At 34.3% G+C, this 23,005-nt stretch overlaps 3 protein-coding genes across 4 annotated transcripts; 1 reads left to right on the top strand and 2 right to left on the bottom strand.

Moving 5' to 3' along the window:
- Nucleotides 1-2,527: 2,527 nt before the first annotated feature.
- Nucleotides 2,528-6,521, bottom strand: LOC128162390 (mucin-22-like). 2 transcript variants are annotated; one of them, XM_052825569.1, is made up of 7 exons: nt 6,140-6,517; nt 5,601-6,015; nt 4,567-5,043; nt 3,906-4,008; nt 3,745-3,806; nt 3,307-3,391; nt 2,528-3,151 (listed from the first exon to the last, which is right to left on the bottom strand). In XM_052825569.1, exons 2-7 carry the CDS (start codon nt 5,650-5,652, stop codon nt 2,974-2,976), a joined length of 957 nt encoding a protein of 318 aa, XP_052681529.1. In that variant the 5' UTR covers nt 5,653-6,015; nt 6,140-6,517; the 3' UTR covers nt 2,528-2,973. The 2 variants fall into 2 exon arrangements, with proteins under 2 accessions (XP_052681529.1, XP_052681530.1); XM_052825570.1 differs by lacking the exons at nt 3,745-3,806; nt 3,906-4,008 and having other exon boundaries at nt 6,140-6,521.
- A 4,382-nt stretch (nt 6,522-10,903) lies between these two features.
- On the bottom strand, nt 10,904-13,984 carry LOC128163981 (protein eyes shut-like). The gene is made up of 6 exons (XM_052827689.1): nt 13,503-13,984; nt 12,275-13,159; nt 11,978-12,080; nt 11,831-11,883; nt 11,367-11,457; nt 10,904-11,158 (listed from the first exon to the last, which is right to left on the bottom strand). Exons 1-6 carry the CDS (start codon nt 13,630-13,632, stop codon nt 10,981-10,983), a joined length of 1,440 nt encoding a protein of 479 aa, XP_052683649.1. The 5' UTR covers nt 13,633-13,984; the 3' UTR covers nt 10,904-10,980.
- An 884-nt stretch (nt 13,985-14,868) lies between these two features.
- LOC128163986 (3-ketoacyl-CoA thiolase B, peroxisomal-like) lies at nt 14,869-22,757 on the top strand. The gene is made up of 12 exons (XM_052827694.1): nt 14,869-15,159; nt 15,505-15,598; nt 16,535-16,589; nt 16,786-16,865; nt 17,929-17,971; nt 18,136-18,237; nt 18,544-18,624; nt 18,933-19,029; nt 19,366-19,456; nt 19,623-19,802; nt 21,228-21,429; nt 21,974-22,757. The coding sequence occupies exons 1-12, from the start codon at nt 14,983-14,985 to the stop codon at nt 22,050-22,052; spliced, it is 1,281 nt and encodes a 426-aa protein (XP_052683654.1). The 5' UTR covers nt 14,869-14,982; the 3' UTR covers nt 22,053-22,757.
- Nucleotides 22,758-23,005: the final 248 nt, after the last annotated feature.

The following is a 23,005-nucleotide window of genomic DNA, read 5'->3' as shown; positions in this document are numbered from 1 at the left end:
TCTCTCTCTCTCTCTCTCTCTCTCTCTCTCTCTCTCTCTGTGTAAACGGGCGTTAAACCATAGCATCAAGCTACGGTCCAGAGTACAACGTTATAAAAAATATAATATTTAAAAGTTGCATGTGCTAAGCGTTCATTTCATGTAAATACCGTAAATGTATAATGCACATGTATTACCTACTAACTTGCCAGTCGAAGTGATAGATATGAATTCCTTGATTTCTATACATTTCGATCGGCAATCGACAGTCAATAAAAGAATTGAACGGTGGTGTGAAAGAACGAGACGGAAGTGGAGAGTGCAAATGTGGTTCATTAGGCAAGTGTCCGATTCGTTTCTCTTCTGTTGCACTATCACTTTCGGTGTAAATATATATATACTAAAATATTCCCAAACAATTTACTGCAGATTTCTTTATTTCACCTGTCTCTGAACCACCGATCGACAGATCCATGCATGTACACTGGTTTGTTTACATGCTTAAAAAATACAGCTCTTGATCCGCTTTCCGAGTAAAGTTAAAGGTTGTTTAATAGGATAAAGTTTGGGGTGAGTAAAGCTACAATTATTATAATTATCAGTAGTAAACTAAATGAAGAATTATTTAAATGGATTATTTGCACAAAATGTGGTATGGTATGATGTAAATCTTTTAAAAAATAGCGTTATTTTTATGATCGGTAAATTGCCGTAAAGTTTTTTTGTACATGTAAGTATTGTATGCACTTTAGCTTTATATTTACTAACCCAAAATTTCTATATAGAGCTACAGCTATATATGTATGTACCGTATGTATTTTTATCACAAGTGTACACTTTCGAAAAATAGCCCAATTTCGACAGTCACGAGTACCCATGTGAATTTTTCATTCTTTGATATGTTGTTGTTCTGTCCGTGCATAATTTAGTCTGAGTTAACCAGCAACCAATCAGCGGTAAGCTGAATCCACCAATAAAACAAATCGCGGTTAAGGTGCGGGTATTGTTTATGTATGACGTAGTTGATAGAATTGAACGCGACGCGGTCGCAAAAGTCCAACCAAGTCGGTTTTAGTAATAAATATAAAAAAGTTGTCTTGTCAAGAAAAAACATATTCAATAGAACCACTTTAACAAGGCCTTGGACCTTCAGCAGGACGTTCTTATCTATTTCTTGCGTCAAAACAAGTTCAAAAAGACCCTGGATTATATATACACCTATTGCGTAGTATTAACTCAAAAGCCAGACAAATTGTGTTGATTTCAAAGAGCCATGGCTAAGTGGCCAGCAATGAAATAGACAGGCCTACGACACAATTACATGTACCTAAAGTCCAAGCTCTTCTTAAAATGGTTCTATCTAGAATTCCATTGAGTATCTTATCTCCTGAGATAAAGCTACAGATCTCGTATTGTACTGATTCAGCCGACACGGCAACATTTTTCTACAATATTAAACGGCTGTGGGTGGGGGGTCCGCCTTCTAAAAAATGTAACCTTATTAATTCAAATAGCGCTGTAATTGATAATAAATCTCCGACTCCTCCCCTCACTTCCATGTAAATAGTATCACTCGAACCCCCCCCCCCCCCCCAATTTTTTTTCTGGGTCCGCGCATTTTAAAACTTTGCGTACATGTCGGCACGTCATTGCAATTGTATAACACTACTATACCGTACACACCTGTAGTACACACACCAGATGGCTCTTTTTTACCGCACATTTTCTTTCTACGGCATATTCATGATCAACTGGGAATTCTCTCTTGGCATATGATTATAGAAAATCGCTGTCATCTTTCTGTGTTCTAGATGAGCGTCCTTTAGTTTCCCTCCACTTTCTCTCTCTTTCTCTCTCTCTCTCTCTCTCTCTCTCTCTCTCTCTCTGTTGTCTGTCATTCCTTCTGTCTGTCTGTCTGACTCTCTTTTTACAAATAAATTGACTTGAAGAATTAAATGAAAAGAATTTAATAGTTAAATAATGAAATATGATATACATGCACCCCTCTCTCTCTCTCTCTCTCTCTCTCTCTCTCTCTCTCTCTCTCTCTCTCTCTCTCTGTGTCTCTCTCTCACTCTGTTTTCTCTGTTGTGTGACATTCCTTCTGTCTGACTCTCTTATTACAAATAGATTGATTTGAAGAATGAAATGAACAAATGAATTTAATAGTTGAATATTGAAATATAATATACATGCACCCTCTCTCTCTCTCTCTCTCTCTCTCTCTCTCTTTCTGTCTCTCTCTTTCTCTCTCTTTCTCTCTCTCTGAATGCTGCACGCACTTTTTAAAAATGAAATCATGAGTCAAAATAATTAACCCGCAACAACTTACATGTGTATATATTATTCTTACCGAGAGGATGTTCTGCTTTACATCAATCATAAATGAATAATAATGGCCTTATATTTTAAGGCACAGGATGTTTTGCGCGAATACGTAGACACCACGAGAGATATCGCCAACCGGGTTTTTTTTCTCGGTCATATTTCCTTAAATACTGTTTATCTACCTCAATCCTTCCGCCAATTTTAACTTTGACGATGTAAGTCAATGTTTATTTGTTTAATAAGAATATCTAATATATATTTCCAACAATTTTAAAAGTGCAGAAATCTATACACTATACAGTAGTATACTAGTATTGAGCATCCAGTAGTTTCATAAAAGAAATGCTTAGATCAACGTATTCATGTATTATTACATGTATGGAATCTACTATTAAATAAAAAAAAGCAAATTTTGTTTCTACAATTCTTGTGCCAAAAACAATATATGATTTTTCTCTAGTATTAAAAAGTAAACCATTCCATCCATACAAAAAAGAAAGGATTATCAAACTCTTTGTTTCTCTCTTACACGTAGCTGTATATCAGCAACATAAAAGTGTGTATATATACATATACAAATGTATCAGTATTGATTGTGCATATGTAGGTTAAAAAACAGAGTCTTCAATAATAGTTATTGTTTTGGTGTTGTTTCTTAAAATTAGGTCAAGGTATGAGGTAAAGGTACGCGTTGGCCTCTGAAACCCTCTGTGGCTGACCATCGGAGATTATCCCTTCCCTCGAAGAAGCTGGATCCGCCAAGGCACGATTGTCTGATCTAAATTTAGCATGATCCCGGATAGATCCTACTGTAGAGTAATATTGATTGCCTTCTCCGTCAGTTCTGAATTTAAAGAAAATTCAATTTAGAAAATAAAAACCAATGAAAGTTAGGGTAAATAGAGTCCTTTTTAAAATTTGATTTTTTTAAAATTAAAAACATATTTCTTGTTATATATTAAAAAGAACTTCATAGAAAAAAAATTCATATACACATACGAAGATGAAGCAGTCGTAGACATTCCATTCAACTCCAGATAAACATTCTCTGGTTCGTTAATTTTATCATAAGCCACGTTATCTCCTGTAAATACAAGTCATTATCAATTAAGTCACTTGGCATTCAATAATCTATATGGTTATGGATGCATGTATCAATTATATATCGCCGTGATCTTGCACAGCTTTTTGGGTTTTTTTTTTTTACATTTTTGGAGGAAGGGGAGATTGTCGCGGACCAATCATTTGTTTGTACATATGATTAATATGTGGAAATTTGAAACGAAAAACACAATTTTCGCCTGCTCATGTTCAATATTTGCAAAATCAAATCAAAATTATAGTCATTCTAGTCCGAGTCAAATTAAATAGACAGACATGCAGCTTGATATTGGTCTAGGAGATTGGGGGGAGGGGGGGAGTTAAAAAAAACTTTACCTTCGGATAAAACGAACCGACTTTCATAGGTTTCATAGAAAGGCAACGTTGCCTTCCTTTTCCTGAAATTATATCATTGGATGAGGTATAAAACTCTTTCTCTCCACAAGAAAGGCTTCAATTCCATGGAGACCACAAACATAATTTCATTTACACCTTACCTATCGTGTAGTCGCCAAATTGTTCTCATACCGGCTATTACCATAACGAGGCTCAGTACAGCAATAGGTACCCAGAAAACCGCGACGTAAAACGACAGAGATCCTAAAATTAAAAAAAAAAACGCACTAGTTTTAACTAAGCCACTTAGAACCATTTTAACAAAGCCTTGGACTTTCAGAAGAACATAAATATAGATCTTGCGTCAAAAAAAAGACAAAAATGACGCTGGTTTCAATTGAAATATTATTAGAACCGATTTGGTTGGATTTTTTTGATCGCGTCGCGTTCAACTCTATCAGCTACGTCATTCATAAACAACACCTGAATTTTACGCACAAACTTTTTTATTGGTGGATTCAGCTTACCGCTGATAGACTGCTGGTCAAGACTAAATCATGCACGGACAGAACAACAACGTATCAGAGAATGTACATACATGTACCCCCTTGCACTCTCGTTCTTTCACACCATCGTTCAATTTTTTTTATTGACTGTCGATTGCCGATCAACAGGTGAAGAAATCGAGAAAAATCATATATTATATCACTTCAACTGGTGAGTTTGTAGGTAATACATTTACATTATACATTTACGGTATATACAAAAAAGGAATGCGGGGCGCATGCAACATTTGAATATTATATTTTGTTAAACGCTTACTCTGGACCGTAGCTTGACACACAATCGCGCTTGTTAATGTTGTTCCAGATGTGTCTATCTCTGCTGCCAAAGTTGTTGCCGTTGTTTTCTCTGTTGCTTCCGATGTTGCTGTTGTTTTTTCTGTTGTTTCATTTGTTGTTGTATGGACTGTTGCCTTCGATATTGGTATTTTTTTCTTTAATGCGTTAGTGGTTGCTAATGTTCTCGCTGTTGTTCCGGTTGCTGTTATTTTTTTTTCTGTTGCTCCAGTTGATACTACTGTTTTCTCTAATGCTTCAGTTCTTGTTATTGTTTTCGTTGTTGCTTCAGTTGTTGTTATCGTCTTCGTTGTTGCTTCAGTTGTTGTTATCGTCTTCGTTGTTGCTTCAGTTCTTGCAGTTGTTTTATGTGTTGCTTCAGTTGTTATTATTGTGCTCGTTGTTGCTTCAGTTGTTGCATTTGTTTTTAGTGTTGCTCCAGTTCTAGGCTTGATTCCAACTGACGATAGTTTAAAATCATATAATAATAGTGAACAATGAAATACATGTAACATAATACGTTCAGATGTAGGGAGATTAATTATCAAACAGCTATTGAGTAACTTGTGTCATTTTAGCAGCATGTACATAAAGGGATTAAGATGAAAAATGAAGTGTCGATAAATATACACAGAAGTCAATTAAAACATCAGCTGTCCATCTTTGACTGTGTCTAAGGTGGGATTTAGGCTGTGAGGAATTTAGAACGTTTATAAAGCAGCGTGGAAATAGATGAACGGTTTTTGTAGCAATTAAAACGACGTCCGAAAGAGTTAATTTACACATTGATTAAAAATAGTCCTAATGCTGGAATTTCACACCATGACACTAACGTAAATTTATAGTCAGATAGCGGGACGACTAAAGAATCTTTATTGATAAAAAAAAATTTATTCGAAGAAAATGGAACTCAATGAGAAATTAGCCGATAATGGTTTTAGAAGATTTGAGACGCTGTTATAGATTCAAAAAGATACAAAAAGAAAGAAAGAAAGAAAAAAAAAGAAATCTACTTACCTATTAAATATAAAATACAAAAGAGCAATTGCACGCTCATTTTACGATTCATCTTTTTCAGATTTCAGAATATGAAGTACATGTACACTGTTTGTTAAGCAGAAATGTCGTTATCATATCCTAATTCCTCAGCTACATGTATTTGATATCTTACAAGTAAAAAAGTTCCTTCCGACCGCATGTTATCACGAATTACTCATTTCAATACAAAATTTATAGTGATTTGTCCATGAAGTCCTGGCCCCGAGGTTATAAAACTGTTTCCATACTCATGCTCCAACTCGTACTCCGTACTCCGAGTATGTGCTCCACTGAGTACGACTCTAAAAACCGAGGTTATAAAAGTTTTGGAGTACGTTCTCCGCTGAGTACTATTTGTAGTATGCTCCAAAACCCGATCGATGAAATTTTACGTCTACGGAGAAAGACAGAGAACGGTAATTCATGTAAATAGTCCTGGCATGTAGGCAAACTGTACATTTATTCAGATTAATTATTTATCAACAAAATGTAACACATTATTTACATGTTCATATTACCTTCTTCATCTGCAAGCATGGAGGTCAGGTGTGTCTGCATCTATAACTTATGAATTTTTGAGCAACAAAGACGATAAATCCAGTGTAATTGGTAAAATTATCAACAAATTGTGTTTATGTCAAATCTCTCTCTCTCTCTCTCTCATGAGACTCAGGTAGTGATTCATGCTTGTGATGATTAAGTATAATTATGTTGTTAGGAACGATATGAATATAAAAGAAAGAAGTACGAATTTACACGGATATGAAGAGAGTATATCACTTAAGATATTTAGTGAGCAGTTCCTGTATTAGGAAAAACGGGGAAGAGTTTAATTAAAAAATACAAACATATACTTGGGAAAATCACAAAAATACTGAGAAGATCCGTTTATTTTCACACTCAGAAAGTATACACTAAGGAAATTATATGGGTATTCCAATTTAATTGCAACATACTATATTTGCCTTAATTCTTGTGAGAAAAAATGTGAAATGTGCACGAGAGTTTAAGAAAATTCACTAATTGAAATATTTTTGAAATTTCCAATATGAGGACCACGTTTAACCGAAACAACGTGTTCAAGGAAACTGTTTACTAAAGTTGCTGTCACCCTTTTTGGGGGGTTTTATTGATGGTTCAAGTTTTTCTCACTTAGTCAAGGCTTGAAAATGTGTGTTTAGAATTTATACATACACCTACTGTGTCATTTTTAATCTTAAGTAACGTCATTTGATATTTTTGAGCAAGCCTTTTCCTATTCATCTTTAAAATTCGAAATACATGACTGTGTTAATTTTGATGCATTTGACATAAATATTTGGTTACTTTATCTAAATAGTTACCTGCTAATGAAATAAAAGAATTTAAGAGATGAATATTCCCACATCTAAGCTATATAGAGATAAATCTCTCACATGAAAATGCAAAGAAGCTTTTTTATCACAAGTAGTACATGTATTTTCAATCGATTGCGTAGAATAACAATAATCCTCTCTCTCTCTCTCTCTCTCTCTCTCTCTCTCTCTCTCTCTCTCTCTTCACATAAACAAGCTTTTAAATAACTGAAAATTACCCGAATTCTCAAGCAGAATATATACGTCGATCATACTTAATGTTTTTGTAAAAAGATACTAATATAATACATAGGACTTTGGGGTCACCGGGACCCACCATCCTTATATTCGAGCGTTTATAATCAAATGTTAAGCCAAACAATGCATTTCACCTTACGTATACTTAGACATGTCTATGCTCTCGATGTTTTAATTCAAAATAAATAATAAAGATCGTAAGGTAGGTGATGTTCCATGGTAAAATTTCTTTGATATTTAAATAGACGCTTGAGATATTTCTTCTCGTGATTACCGGTATACTTAAAGTAATAAAATTATTTACAATTTTTATAGGTTTGTAGATTTAAGACCTACAGTCATCAAATCCCTCTGTCTTGTAGAAATCCAAGAAACATATCCTTTTATTTTTTTATTCTTTCGAATGACTGTAAATTAATCAGTTTAAAAATAAAGTTCAATGGGACAATGTAAATTAATGAAGTTTTAATAAAAGATAACTATATATACCAGTTTATATCATAATAACAATGGAAGAGTCGTTAAAACACTAGTTAGCATAACCAATTACTTAAACAGTTAAAGGTGCGTTAATGGGTGTCTGGTCATATTTGAACACAAGGACAGCGTAACCAAAATGTTTTTTTCTGGGTTTTTTTAGTTACACAATTGAACACACGCGTTTTCTTCATATTGCACCATTGAAATCAGTCTAATGTAGAGAAATTCCTCAAGTTAATAAGACTCGCAAGTTGTACATTTTTTTGCCAGAAGGAGTATGATTTAACTTTATTTGGACAATTTTTTTGAGGGCTGGGGGGGGGGGGGTGCGACCTCCTTTACTCCGCCACAGATTTACCGCTTATTCTGTAAAATGTTTCCCTTTCCAAGTTTTGTGGCATGTAACATAAATGATAATTGATTAATAAGTAAGTAATAGAAAGTGACTTTTATGCATCCCCCCATCCTTTGTAATGTTTAGAACTAACCTACATCTTCACTATAATCAAAAAGGGACCCAGCAAGTACATCTGATTGAAATTGATTAATAACGATACATGAGCATTGATTTCTTTGTTTTAAATGATGGGGTGTATGGGTCGTATTTGACTAAAAACAGAATTCTTAAAAAGTCGAGCTATTCAACGATAGTATTTTGTACGTAGATTTACATGTATATGTACATAAATTAATGAAGCAAACTATCTAAAAGTTATTTTGATAATCTTGGTTGCAGTTCGCCCTTACTCTTAAATTCACCTCCATTATATCAACATGTAGATATGTCATTAATAAAATGGTAAAAACTTTCCATTTTAATTCATATACATGTATATATGATTAAATTATAGCATGTAATACAGCAACGTTACAATATGAACAATATTATATGTTTGCACTGCATTTTATTTAGATTAAATGTCTTGAGTACGACTTTGAGAAAGCTTCAAAGCTTACTCAGAAAATCGCCGTTTTGTACTCAGCTGGAGTACGAGTATGAGTATGAACAAGTTTTATAACCTCGATACCTTGAGTACGAGTATGATTTGGAGCACGGAGTACGATTTGGAGTACGAGATCGTACTCAAGAAAGTTTTATAACCTCGGGGCCTGGAACACACAACATTAAATAATTTGGAAGTTCGGGCATTAATCATTTTTGTCAGTCCAGGATGAAAACTGTTCCCTTCGGAATTATTTTTATTAAATACATACATGTACATGTATATACATGTAAATTAAAAGTCACATATGGGGACATGTTTATCTATTTAAACAATAAAATGCTTTCTTTGGTGATTAATGTGGGTTATGAAGGTGGCGACGTTTTTCTGCAATGATCGCTACTTTCATAACCAGCATGAATCATCATAGAAACCATTTAATTGTTTAAATCTTTCTTTTAACAAATTAATACACTGATCGTAAAAAGTACGTAAAATTCACTTAGTTAATGTTATCGGTGCGTTAGCAAAGAGAAATAGCCAAATCGTCTTCTATGGGAATTCGAGTCTGACATCGTCAAGATTATCTCGTGCAGTCCGTGATTTTTCTTAGGTGCTGTAGGTTTCGACCATGCAGTCCATAAAAGGGGCGTGTATATTTAAGTCCCGCTGTTTCTATAGAGCTATGAATTAACTACCAGTTTCCGTAAGAAATAGAGAGAATCATACTCGGTAGATGTAAATATAATAGTATAAATGTGCATCCAGCATTTTTACACGTCAAGAGATCTGTTTAAGGCTGTATCCTCACAGCGTGTTCACGGCGTTGTAAAATTCATGGAATCGCCGTAGGATCGCAAGGAAAATTCAGAAAAATGTACAGTTTTATTTGAAAATTTTACAAGTGGAGGTATCACGGCGTCTTGACGGCGACCGAGGCGTTCTTACGGAGCTCCCACGGCGTGTAACTGCGTTTCTACAGAGTTGTACTTGGCGATTGACTGCGCTCTCGCTGAGTGTCCACTGAGCGCTCATGACGTGCTAGGAGTTTTTACCGCGCGTCCACGGCGTGCTCTGCGCGTTGACTGCATGCAAAAGACGTTATTTACTTCTTGGTAGGTTAACATTAATTTGTACAATTGTATGGGAAACAAGCAAGAATTTACGAGTCGTAAATAAATGATTAAAAATTGTTTTGATTTTATGAAAAGGTACATTGTAGTTGAAACATTGAGCGCGGTAAAAACGCAGAAAGAGAGCGTGATGAACGCAGCAACAGTTCTTTGGGATCGCTCTGTGAACGCATGCAAATGAAAAACAACTTATTCAAACGCTGTGGATGCGCAGTGAGAGGGCGATAGAGACGCGGTGAGATCCCAATTAAAGGACTCCGTGAGGTCTCCGTGCAAGCGCAATTGACTTATCACGGCGTCTTCACTGCGTTTAGCTGCGTTCCTTGAGCGTGCCGACGGAGCTCTCGATCGTGGCGCTGTTGGAGATCTTACGGCGCTGTCACGGCGACCTCAATACGCTTCTATGGCGTGTTTATCAGAACGCAAAGCCACGGCGCGTACTTTGTGCATGTTCAAAGTGCGCGCCGTCGCATGGCGTTCTAAAATGTTCAAGGCGATCCCACCGCAATGGACGAAGATGCCGTTGCGTTGTTACGGCGCTGTATGAGACTCTACTGCGTTTACCTTGGCGTTTTACATTATTTAAGGACGAAGCGGGATCGGCGAGAGGACGCAGCTACGGTGTGACAGGGGTTTTCGATCAACAAATACACATGTATATTTACATTTGTTATACTTTCACGTTAAATACTGAAATCTGATTGGTTTAGACGCGGTTCATAATCTGTTCTATTACCCTCAGCGTTAGCAACGCACTTAGCAACGGGTAACATTAAAAATTGTTACATGCGCCAAAATTATGCACGTACGGTTCGCCGTAAAATTCACGTTATTCCTATGTAAAAGCAGTTAAGTTTTCTTTAAAATTAAGACATTCAGTATAACAAAATAAATAGTGCCTGTTTGGGAGGATAACAGTTGAAATTGACACCCCAAGAAAACCATTGTCAACCGACGCGTGTACAAAAATGAGGAGAAAAACAGGCACTATTTATATAGTATATAAAAAAATATCAATCATTCCATCCACACAAAAAGAAGAAACACGTAGTCAAGGTATACTTATATCAGCAACATGCATTCAAGTGTGTAAAAAAAACATTTATAGATATTAATTGTACACATGTTCATTGTACACGTAGGTTAAAAAAGCCGAAAGTCTTCCATGTCGGTTGCTGTTATTGTTTTGGTGCTATTTTTAGAGATTAGGTCAAGGTATGAGATAAAGGTACGAGTGGGCCTCTGAAACCCTCTGGGGCTGACCATCAGGGATAACCCCCTCCTCTAAAATCACTTGATCCGCCAAGGCACGATTGTCTGATATAAATTTAGCATGATCCCGGAGAGATGCTACCGTGGAGTAATATTGACTGCCTCCTCTGTTGTCTCTGAATTTAACAATAAAATATATATATACACTGTATATATATTTCTAAAAAATGAGGAGAAAAAAAAACAATGAAAGGTACAGCAGTTAGATCCTTTTAAAAAATTAAAAAGGTTAACAATGATGAAAAAAATCATTATTTTTTTTTTGGAATTTTCCAAAATAAATAATAAAAAATAAATTCATAGAAAATGAATAAAGACACATACGAAAATGAGGTAGTCGTTGGCATTCGTTCCAGCTCAATATAGATATTATCTGGCTCGTTAAGTCTGTCATACATGTAAGCCACGTTAATTTCTGTAATAAATTATCTAATCAGAAAACGGTATTCGATTACATGGATACTTAATAATTCATGTGGTTATATATCTTCGTGATTTTGCACAGCTATGAAAACTTAATTGGGAGGGCAGGGGGTGGTTGTGGTCGGGAATCAAATTGAGTTTGTAAATGTGTGTATTCTGTATGTGGATAACAATTTCGTCTGTATTGATTTAATGTTTGCAATATGCCAATATCAAATGACAAATTATATGTACATGTAGTTATTCTTGTCAAAGGAAAAATAGACAGACATGTAGTTTTATATATAAATTATATTTGTCTTGTGGGGACGAGAGAGGGGGTTTAAAATTTAAAGGATATAGGGGGTTCGAAATAAACAGTTTACCTTCAGATAAAACGAACCGACTTTCGTAGGAAGATATGTTGTTCTTGCGTTTCCTGAAATTATATCATTGAAATAGATATACAATAATTTCTTTTCATTAGAAAGGTTTCACCCTAACATGCAAAAATAATTTTCGTCACTTTTTACCTAGCATACAGTTTCCAAATTGTTCTAATACAGCCCATTGCCATAACGAGACTCAATAGTGCAACAGGTACCCAGAAAGCAGTGGTGTAAAACGACAGAGATTCTAAAATTATGATAAAAAGTCCGTTAAGTTAAACTCTGGATTCTATGTCGTACATGTATATTGACGGTATGATATTTCATTACAAAATGTGAATATGTATTTTTTTTTTAATTAACTGATACAATGTATTGCTGTCTGCATGTAGAAAGATTTTTTTTTGCCATGGTGTACTTAGAAAATAAAACCTCTTTTACCTGATGGCATGATTGACAATGTTGTTGTTTCAGAATTGTTAGCAACAACAACACCACTTTCGTCAACGTAATGAATGACGATATATGTCCCATAAGTTGCTGGTGTTGTCCTTTTTGCAGGTATTGATGATGCTCTAGATGTTGCTGTCATAATTGCTTTCTCTGATGCTTCAGTTGTTGCTACTGTTGTCCCTGTTGTTCCAGTTGTTGCTATTATTTTCACTGTTGCTCCAGTTGTTGTTTCTGTTCTTTCTGTTGTTCCAGTTGTTGGTATTGTTTCCTTCAATCCCCCTCTTGTTGCCGTTGTTTTCTCTTTTGCTTCAGTTGTTGCTGTCGTTTTTCCTGTTGTTTCAGTATTTGTAATTATTTTCGTTAATTCTCCAGGTTTCTCTGTTGTCCCATTGGTCGTTGTATCAGCTGACACAGTTCTTGTACTACTTGTTAGTACTGATGGAGAACTCTTGTGTGTTGTTATCTCACAGACCCCAGAGATCTGCTCACAAGCGACCCCTGACGAACAGCTGCATCGAACACTACAATCAAAACCATAGTACCCAGGCAGACACCCGCTCGGACAATCATAAGTACCACAGGGCTCCAAACAGTTGAGGGGACAGGTAGAGATGGTTACTTGATCGCACCTTAAGCCTGTATAGCCAGCCTGGCATCCATTTCTGCAGTATGGGGGATACTGGAAACAACTTCCGTCACCCCCACATGTTGAGGGACACGCCCCATCGCACTTTGACCCGGTATACCCCGGATTACAACCACCGACACATGACCCGGTTATCTGATCACATGACCCGTCCCCGGCGCATTGACCACACTTAAGTTCACAGGTAGAGCCGTAGTTACCCAAGGGGCACTGAGCATGTGAAAATCCTGGAAAAATAATACACGTTTAACACTTTAGAAAGATACTGGAGGAATTATCTAAAATAAAATATATAATTATAAAAGTATAATATAATAATTATATATATATACGTTTTATGATAAGTCGACCTACAGGCTGAAAAATGTAGATTAAAGAAGGTATGTAGAAATTTTGGAAACAGGGTTTTTTTTCGTTTAAAACAGAATATTTTCTCCCTTCCAATTGTGAATTCATGTATGTCGCGTTATTTTAGTTTTTTTTTTTACTTACTCAAATAGAAAAGAATGCAGAAAGAAAGAAAGAAAGAAAGAAAGAAAGAAAGAAAGAAAGAATAAAGAAGAAACTTACCTGTAAAATGTGAAATACTGAATAGCAATGGCACAATTATTTCATAATCCATCTTGTTAGGTTTCAGAATTTGAAATAAGTGCACTGTATTCATGTAATACAGAAATGCCATTGTTAGATCCTTATTCATTAATGCAAGTATTTAGCGTAGAAAATGCTTCTGACGACAACATATGAATTACTCATTTCAACACAAAATGTATTATCATTTGTTCATTATGTCCTTTTAATTGGCCAACAAATTAGTAGCATTTCTTTTTCAGTTTATTTTGTTTATCTGTCGGTACATTTCCTTTTTTTGTTATATATGCAGATGACATATAAGTACACCTTTAATCTGCATACATGTACTAGGCGGTAGTAGCGAATAATGCTTTCATCTGAGCATAATTATTTTACAGGACATGCACAAGTACATATACATGTATATACATAATTATGCGCGGATATAGGGGGTGGTGCCGAACTTAACTCTTTCTGCATGGGAAATTATAATTTTTTTAATTCAATAGAAAAATTATCGGAAATAGGTTTGGAAATTCACCCCATCACCACCCGGACAAACACAATCGTCCCCCCCCCCATACATGTATTGTGTACCAGCATATAATCCGTATTAAATTTTCTGTTCACATCTAGTGATTTGTTGCATTCTGGGATTTTTTTTTCATGTGTGAAACATTATATATCCGCGTAAAATCACGATAACCATAATCTTGCTGATTTTAAAAACTCGCTCTTATTTTTCGGAAAGATGTAAACAAAATGAACCAATGATAAAAATTCGAATTTGGCGAATTAATATAGTTTTGCGATTTGATGCAAAACAGCGGTATCGTACGTAGAATTCAGTACTCGCGTAAAATAAGGTATCCCCAGTACGTATCTAACGTTAAAAGAAAATATACCTTTTACTGTAACGTAAGAGTAAAATTTGAGAATATTACATGTAATTTGTTTCACATCAGGTTTTCTCCCAATAATTTAATGTAAAAAAAATGGAAATTGAAAAATATTATTAAGAGAGAAAGAGAGAGATAGAGAGAGAGAGAGAGAAACACGCTTATCTTATTATTTTCAAGTGCTATGCGTATGCGTGTTATTGCTCAGTAATAGAGTAATGGATCACCAAAGAAAGGACTTAAATTTATTGGTTTTAAAATATCTTTAAAAAAAATAAATACTGTTAAAAGAATATTTGTCCATTTTGATATACTAAAGGACCAAGGGATCTAATTTTCATGACATTTTAAAAATTTGTTCAAAACACTCAGGTTATCATCAGGGACGTATATATATGTATATACTAACGACATGGTGTGAAACGCGCAAAGCTTTTCAGTATGAGAAACATCGGGCTCGACATTCTGAAGTAAGTTGGACCCTGTGACGACGATGATAAAGTGAAAGTTCATAAACTAGACTTATCATTATGATCTAGAAATTGAACCGTTCGTCCCAGATTCCAGGTGTTTGCAAAATGGAGAGGCTACGTGTTACTTTCAGCCATCTCTCAGGAACAGGCACAAGTAACGAGGCATCCAGATTGGTAACCAAAGAGGCCTCGGCCAGAAAATTCTCTGACAGTCCAGACGACGTTGTCATTGTGTCTGCTCGCCGTACGCCGATCGCCAAAGGAGGCAGGGGTTCCTTCAAGGTATAGTTTTTTTAAGACGATAAACGATACGACAGGAAACACGGCTGATATAGTATTGATGCAGGATAGGTATAGGAAAGGATAAATGATATTCTGGGTTTAAACACAGGCACCTGAATTTTTATCAATCAGTCGCTTAATAAGTCATATATAAAAAAATTCTACCCCTACTATATATAAATACACTTGTTTTATATATAGTAGGGGTAGAATTTTTTGATATATGACTTATTAAGCGACTGATTGATAAAAATTCAGGTGCCTGTGGTTTAAACGATCTTAACAATTGTACATTATTTTGATAAACACTGTGATGATTTGTTAACCCTGATATTCTATTTGTAGGATACGTTTACGGATGATTTGCTAGTCCCAGTGTTCCAGGCTGTTCTACAAGAGGCCAAGGTTGCTCCAGCAGATGTACAAGACATTTGTGTTGGTCAGTATTTTTATGAAGATTGAAATTATACATGTAAGTACATGCCAGTTTCTATTCATCTATGAAGCTTACCGTAAGACTAACATGTAACTCCACAGCCCGACTGATTATGATAAATAGTTTTGGGCATGAATAATGTAGCACCTTGATGTTAAATAATTTGTTCAAACATTTCTTTTAATTATTAATTAGAGAAGACACGTTTGTATGCTTTTAAGTAAGGCCAAACAAAAAAAATAGGTTGTTTCCGCTTTCATGCTGAAAAAAAAGTAGGGTCGGTCGGTCAGAATTTTTTTTTATTTTTTCAAAAATTTTTTTCCCTTTAATATTGCAGTATCCATACATGCCGGTTAGATACTGACACTGCTGAATGGTATAAAATGAGAAATACTTTTAATATCATTCCTGACTATTAAGCTGGTCTTAAGAAAACACCAAAATGATATTATATATCAGATACTTCCTCTGCCAACGATGAGAGCATTATTAATATCTACAACACATGGAAACATACAGCCATTTTGAAACAAAACGTTTGAGTTACACTGATTTGAGAAGAGTAACTGCTTTAAGCGTTTTTGTGACCAAAATTTTGAGTAATTTTTTTTCCAAATCGGAAAAAAAACGAAAATAAACGATTTTCCATCAAAAATCCTTAAAGAAAGTTTTGAGTCGGGGGTAAAGCTAGGGTCGGTCGGGAAAGCGGAAACAAACAATTTTTTTTCTTAGGTCTAAGAAGAACTTTCTCAAGACTGTGATAAAAAATTATAACATTAAATGGGCTTACTTTAGGTAGTTGTAAATTTAACTGTATACAGATGGATATTGAATTGAAGAAGCACCTTAGGACACTAAGAGTTCTTATATAGTATATGTAGGGCTCATGCTATAAATTGTAAAACTTAATCTCACTGTATACCTGTGTATTTTATCCAGGTAATGTTGGAGATCCAAGGCCAGCTGTGTCTGCCAGAACCGGACAATTCTTCAGGTGACTATAGTTTTTTTTACTCTACAACATTTTCTTGGTCAGAGATTTTTATGCTCTGATGAAAACAAGGCATAAGAATTCTTGCAAAATTTTCTTTCACATGATTAAAAGATGTTTTTCAGGTATATGTATGTGATTTTTTCCCCTACTATTCAACAGAGATTGATATTGAATCTAATATTTCCTTTTCACACAGTGGGATTCCAGAAACTACGCCCATTCACTCTGTTAATAGACAGTGTTCCTCAGGACTGCAGGCCTGTATGACCATAGCAGGTGAGGAAACTGGACCGTATAAGAATTCAAACATTCAAGTATTCCTTTTAAAGGAATGATCGGAAATAATGATATATAGATAGCTAGAAGCAATCAACATGATCAGTTTGATGTAAAACAATTAAAAAAGTACTGTATTTTTACAAAATATAGAATATTTTGAATCTGTACACCATAATTTCATCATTATAAACCATCAACAAATTTAATTTTGAAATAAATTTCGGGAAAGCCGTTCGTAAACTCCTTGTCTAGTTGTATATTTTTAACGTAATTATTAAATGTTAATATATCTTCTTCTTCAGAATACTAGGTAGGGCTCTTCAAAGAGCATTAACACGTATACAAAGAAAGAGTTGTAATAAAATAATTTAATGCGACTGAAAAACATAGAATGCCATCATAACTTGCTATTGAGGTCGCATTATAACGTAACTTTGTTTATAAATCAAGCCGTCTTCCTAGCTACTATTATGCAACATCAAGAGATCGAGGTCAGTTCATGGAGCATTTTCTTATGATTGAGGTCATGCAGTTCATCGAGGTCAACTGCATTACTGAATGAATCTTTCGATCGAAATTCTTTCGCATGAGACAAATTTGCATTCTTGAATTAACAGGTCGAACTGTATTTAAGGTATGTTTGCATCTCTTAAGGTAAATGAATTGAAATAAAACTGAGTAAAATGTTATAAATATACTAAACCAAAGCTTTAAGTTTTTATAAGAACTACATATGCAAGCGGAATGTGTGCGCACGTGGAAGCATTTGCCGGATGATTCATATGGACACAACAGTGATCGGCCGAAGCCGATCACACAAAATATACTTTATATTTAGATGAAAGAATTTGAAACAATTAAAACTCTGTCTTGCATTTTACCATGCAATCATTTGAAACATCAATAATTTAGAAACAAAGAGAAAACCAAATGTACAATAATCACCTGAAAATCTAATATAATAGAATACTATTTGATAAATGAATTTCCTTGAATATTTCATTATTTCTGACTCTCTTTTGTGCACTGTTTTGCTAACTTTTTTGTTTGTGTATTTTAGGTGCCATTAAAACGGGCCAGATTGATTTAGGAATAGGAGCAGGGTATGTATATACATTTCACATTTCCCAAACTGGCCCATACTCTACATTTTCCAAGTGATTAAATGCCATTACCCCCCCCCCCCCCCCCCACCCCTTCCTGCTCCTTAATGGTCAGACTCAAACTATTGTGGTAAGTTACATCCAGTATTGTTTCTCTTTTCCAGGGTAGAATCTATGAGCATGCACAGGAATACAAGTTCCTTGGCCCCCATCAACCCCTCTGTGTTTGAACATGACCTTGCCAGACAAGTTCTCATCCCAATGGGGTAAGTGTAATGTAATGATATATGTAATGTAATAATGGTTAGCTAGATATGCTAATAGGATAAGTGTCAGATGTAACAATGTAATGATTTATTTAAATGTAATAATGATAGCTAGACAAGCTCTCATTCTGTTGTAAAGTGTACAATAGTCATGTAGATTTATAATATCAATATGAATTTTTTTAATTGAACATGATACATGTACACATGTAATTTTATAATTCTGCTAATTGACTCATTTAATATATGAATGGAGAAAATGTTCAAAATTTAACCTGTGGAGTTCTTTAATCATGTTTATTTTAGAATGACATCAGAAAATGTTGCAGAAAAGTTTGGAATCACAAGAGAAGAGCAGGACAAATTTGCCTTGTTGTCACAACAAAGGTTAGTACCAGGGGTGAAATGTCAAAGGTCATGGTCAACCTTATTACATAAACTGTCATGGCAGGTTAAACTTGGTCTTACTGTTAATTTTTATTCCTAAATGACTTGAGTTGTCCAGAGATGATATCTGTGACAATTTATTTCTGTGAGCAAACTTTCATTTATCTCCCTTTATATACAGAAATTAATGACAGGCTTTCAACATGGGGGAGCAGACATTTTTTGCCAATCTTACAGATATGTATTTTGCATGCTATAATGCTTGTTATACAGTATTTATTATTGATTTTCATACAAAATGTTGACAGAGCTGGCAAGGCCCAGCAGACTGGTGCGTTTAATAAGGAGATAACTCCTGTCACCACCAAAGTCACGGACAAGGATGGAAACGAGCACACAGTCACAGTATGTGACATTTAGTATATGTTTAATATACGTGTATGAATCCTCATTAAGATTGTCAGACATACTTGTAGGTTTTTTATGCTTTAATTTTGAACACATTCTAATTATTTTCCATTTTAAAAAAAAAGACAGCGATAACATTTTTGAACTTTAACTGGGATATTTTATAGTCCACTACAAATGAAACTAGATTTGGTTATAAATTAGGTTTTCCTGACTTTTCGTCTTGTTATATTCTAGAAGCAATGATTTTGCACTCCTTTTCTGGATTCTTTTAGGAAAGGATTATATTTTCATGCTATGTATACATAAACTCAGAATGTTTGTTCTTACTAGGTGTCAAAAGATGAAGGAGTGAGACCAACAACCCTGGAAAAACTGCTGAAACTAAAGCCCGCATTCAAAGAGGGCGGGTCTACCACTGCTGGTAAATCTTAACTTAATGTACCTGACTATATGCTCATGCATGGTCATAATTTGTTAATTCACAATGGAAAATTTTGTTGTCCCCTGTTAACAATTAAGTACATAGTAATACATATTGAGAATAACCAATGATATGGACTGTCACAAATGTATATCCTGTTGTGTAGGAAACTCCAGCCAAGTTAGTGATGGAGCAGCAGCGGTTCTTATGGCCCGCAGATCAGAGGCTGCCAGGAGGGGGCTGAGGGTATTCGGGGTGGTCCGGGGGTACGCTGTAGTAGGGTGCCCCCCAGACATCATGGGAATCGGACCGGCGGTGGCCATTCCAGAACTATTGAAAAAGACAGGTATACCATATCCATGTATTCTTTAGGAAAATCTATTTCATGATAGAAGTATTTAATAAATGTGACTGATTGAAAAGGTGCATTATTTTTTAACATATAACATCGCTAAAATATGAAGGTGTTATATTAATTCATTCAGATGCATTCAAAAGTATGTACTTGTATATAATCAGTTTCAGTTTAGTGTATTCTATGATATATGATCTCCACAACTGTAATTAAGGATGATGTTTACTCAGAATGAAAAAAAAATCCACTGATGATAATGAAAAACCATCTATTGTGTGTTATAAACCTTTGCTCGTATTGTTATTTTTCACTTTCAGAAAAGTAGGTCAATGACCTACTTTTTGAGTTAATGGCCATTGAATATTTATTGAAAAATCAAGAAAAATCCCATAAAATTTTACACTACGATTGAGATTTTCTTAATTTTAAAAATATTACAAATAATTAAACACTTTAAAAAATAAGATACAATTTATGAATGGTAGTGGCACTAAATAAGTACACAACATTAAGATTTCAGCATCAATTTAAAAAAAAAAATTCAGTTCGAATTTCCTCTAACAGTTTTCAAATCCCTACCCATTTTTGATTCAATTTTACAAAAAATTGAATGATGATAATACAAAAACATTTATGATATTGAACTACTTATATTGATCTTATTCTGTTGCCATAAAATTTATATGAGGTCAATGATCAAAATTTTGAGATATGATGTCTTTTATCGTTTTTGGGCATTTTTCGATATTTTTATTATTCGTGTCATAAGATTATTTTAATGATTAAGTGAGGTAAAACCAACAGAAAATATGCAAAATTACGTAGACTTAAATATAAAATTTTAACTTCTAATATTAGACTACTGCCAAAAAACTTTTAGCAAAAAACAAAATCTGCAAAATTTAGTCCGAATTTCCTCTGTCTGGCTAAAAGTCAATTTCTGTTTGAGCATAATTCCATAATAAAGTAAAAATATTGAATGTTTTGTCAATAATAATTCATTTCATAAACATTTTTTGTGTTTAGAACAAATTTTACTCATTACATTGAACTTTTTAACAATCGGAATTTGAGAACTCAAACCCTGAGTAAATAACACCCTTAACAAACATATGCAATATGTATATGGACATGACTTTTAACTTTCTACATGATGTACATTATCACATACTCATCAAAAATTAAAAAAAACCCCCACAAATATGACTGTCATAGACATTTATTTTGGATAAATAAACCAAAAAAATGTACAGTTCACTTGAATGTGTTTTCCCCCATTTTGCCTCTTGATAGATCTCTATGTCAGGAAAAGTGCTAGTAGTTAATTATAGGCATATTTACAATATTTAAAGGAAGCCTGCTTAATTGATTTTATCATAAAGATTAACTAGTTTTCTGTACTTCCAAACATTGAAGGCCTAACCATTGATGACATAGATGTTTTTGAAATCAATGAGGCATTTGCCAGCCAGGCTTATTACACAGTCAAAAAACTGGGCATTCCATCAGAGAAAGTAAATCCCCTGGGTGGAGCCATTGCTCTTGGTCATCCACTAGGATGCACAGGAGCCAGACAAATAGCGACGCTACTGCACGAGTTGGAAAGACGAGGAAAAAGGTAAGAAGGGTGAGACTAAAAGGGGAAAAGATAAGAATTTTGCGTAAGAATAATACATATGCTTGTAATTGTACTTCCCTTAAGGATTTCACATGTTGAAATCTTTAAAAAATATAATTCCTTTAACTGTATACAGGGAAATTTTTGCCCCTAATTTTTATATTTGCCCCTTACGTTCTGTTTGTAAGCAGTCTATTTCAAGACTAGGTGAATTTTAAAGTTTCTAATTATCTCTATTTAAACTCTTAACAAGAGCATTTACGTTGACTCATCTTAAGTTTTTATGTACATTTCAGGTCATATAAATTTCGTATGAAATTTTCTAATGTTTGAAACTGACATGAGTTCAAATTTTAAATGCTAGATTCCACAGTCATATAACATTTATGATGTGCACATTTCAAACACTGCATTTCATTTGAGTTCACAAACTTTCATTTCCATCAAAAAAGTCATCTATTCATATGAAATTTCACATAATAACATGCAACAGAACTGCCTGTGCATTCAGCGCTGAGTAAATTTATGTGACAACCATTTGTAGGGCGTTTGGTGTTGTCTCCATGTGCATGGGGACTGGTATGGGTGCAGCTTGTTTGATTGAAAACCCAGGACCAGCTTAATTAGGACAAGGAACCAGTCAATTCCATACTGCGTTTTCATGACCAGCTAAAGTTCAGCTGATATGGGGACCAGTTCAAAACTGATATAGCTAGCAGAACTAACTTGGAATAATTATCTGTGCAAAATGTTGACTTACCGATTTATGCAACAAGAGCTGATTGTGCCATCAGAATGGCTACCACAAGCTGATTTGGTGCTATGCATAATTACTATCTGTGATCTACTTTTAATCATATTTCCATTATCATTGTTTTATATTATAAATGAACAATATTTAATATACATAGTTTTGTGTATAATGATTTACATCCAGTGCACAGTGTCTACATGCAATGACTTTCATAGCCCTCTGTATATATATGCACAAACAAACATATAATTATACATGTGTATATACTTATCCTTGTGTCATTGATCTGTAAAATATTTATTAGATTTAAACATATTTGTCTAATGTAACAGACTACTGATCTATGATTCTGTACAATGGATGAGAATTGCTTTGATTTTATGAATATTAGAGTTGATGAATAAACATTTCTTTATAGATTATTACATTTCAATTTTGAAGGAGCATGGTCACAATTTAAATTTTCAAATTTTAGTTTTCCAAATTATAATATTTACAATGCTTACCTAAGGTTAATTTCAAAGCTTTAGCCGAAATTGTATGTCAATTTTCAGTAATAAACGATATCATTGTTTATTAATTGTTTTCGTTTAAATAGAAAATACATTATTTAAAACAAATTAGAAGTGACAACACTTAAAAACTGTAATATCATGTTCATGAAACATATGTAAACTTGCAGAAAGAAAATTCAAGGAAAATGAAGTATTTCCAGTATTTTCAACAAAATATGCAAACCAAAATATGGCACAAGCTTTGTTTACATATTAACAAAAAAATGTGTGTCCTGTATATTGCAACTGACTTTAAAATGTTTGCTGG

This window comes from Crassostrea angulata, chromosome 9 (assembly GCF_025612915.1).
Source record: "Crassostrea angulata isolate pt1a10 chromosome 9, ASM2561291v2, whole genome shotgun sequence".
Classification (NCBI taxonomy): Eukaryota; Metazoa; Mollusca; class Bivalvia; order Ostreida; family Ostreidae; genus Magallana; species Magallana angulata.
The sequence above is the reverse complement of the archived record's forward strand: the minus strand, read 5'-3'. Positions and strand labels throughout refer to the sequence as shown.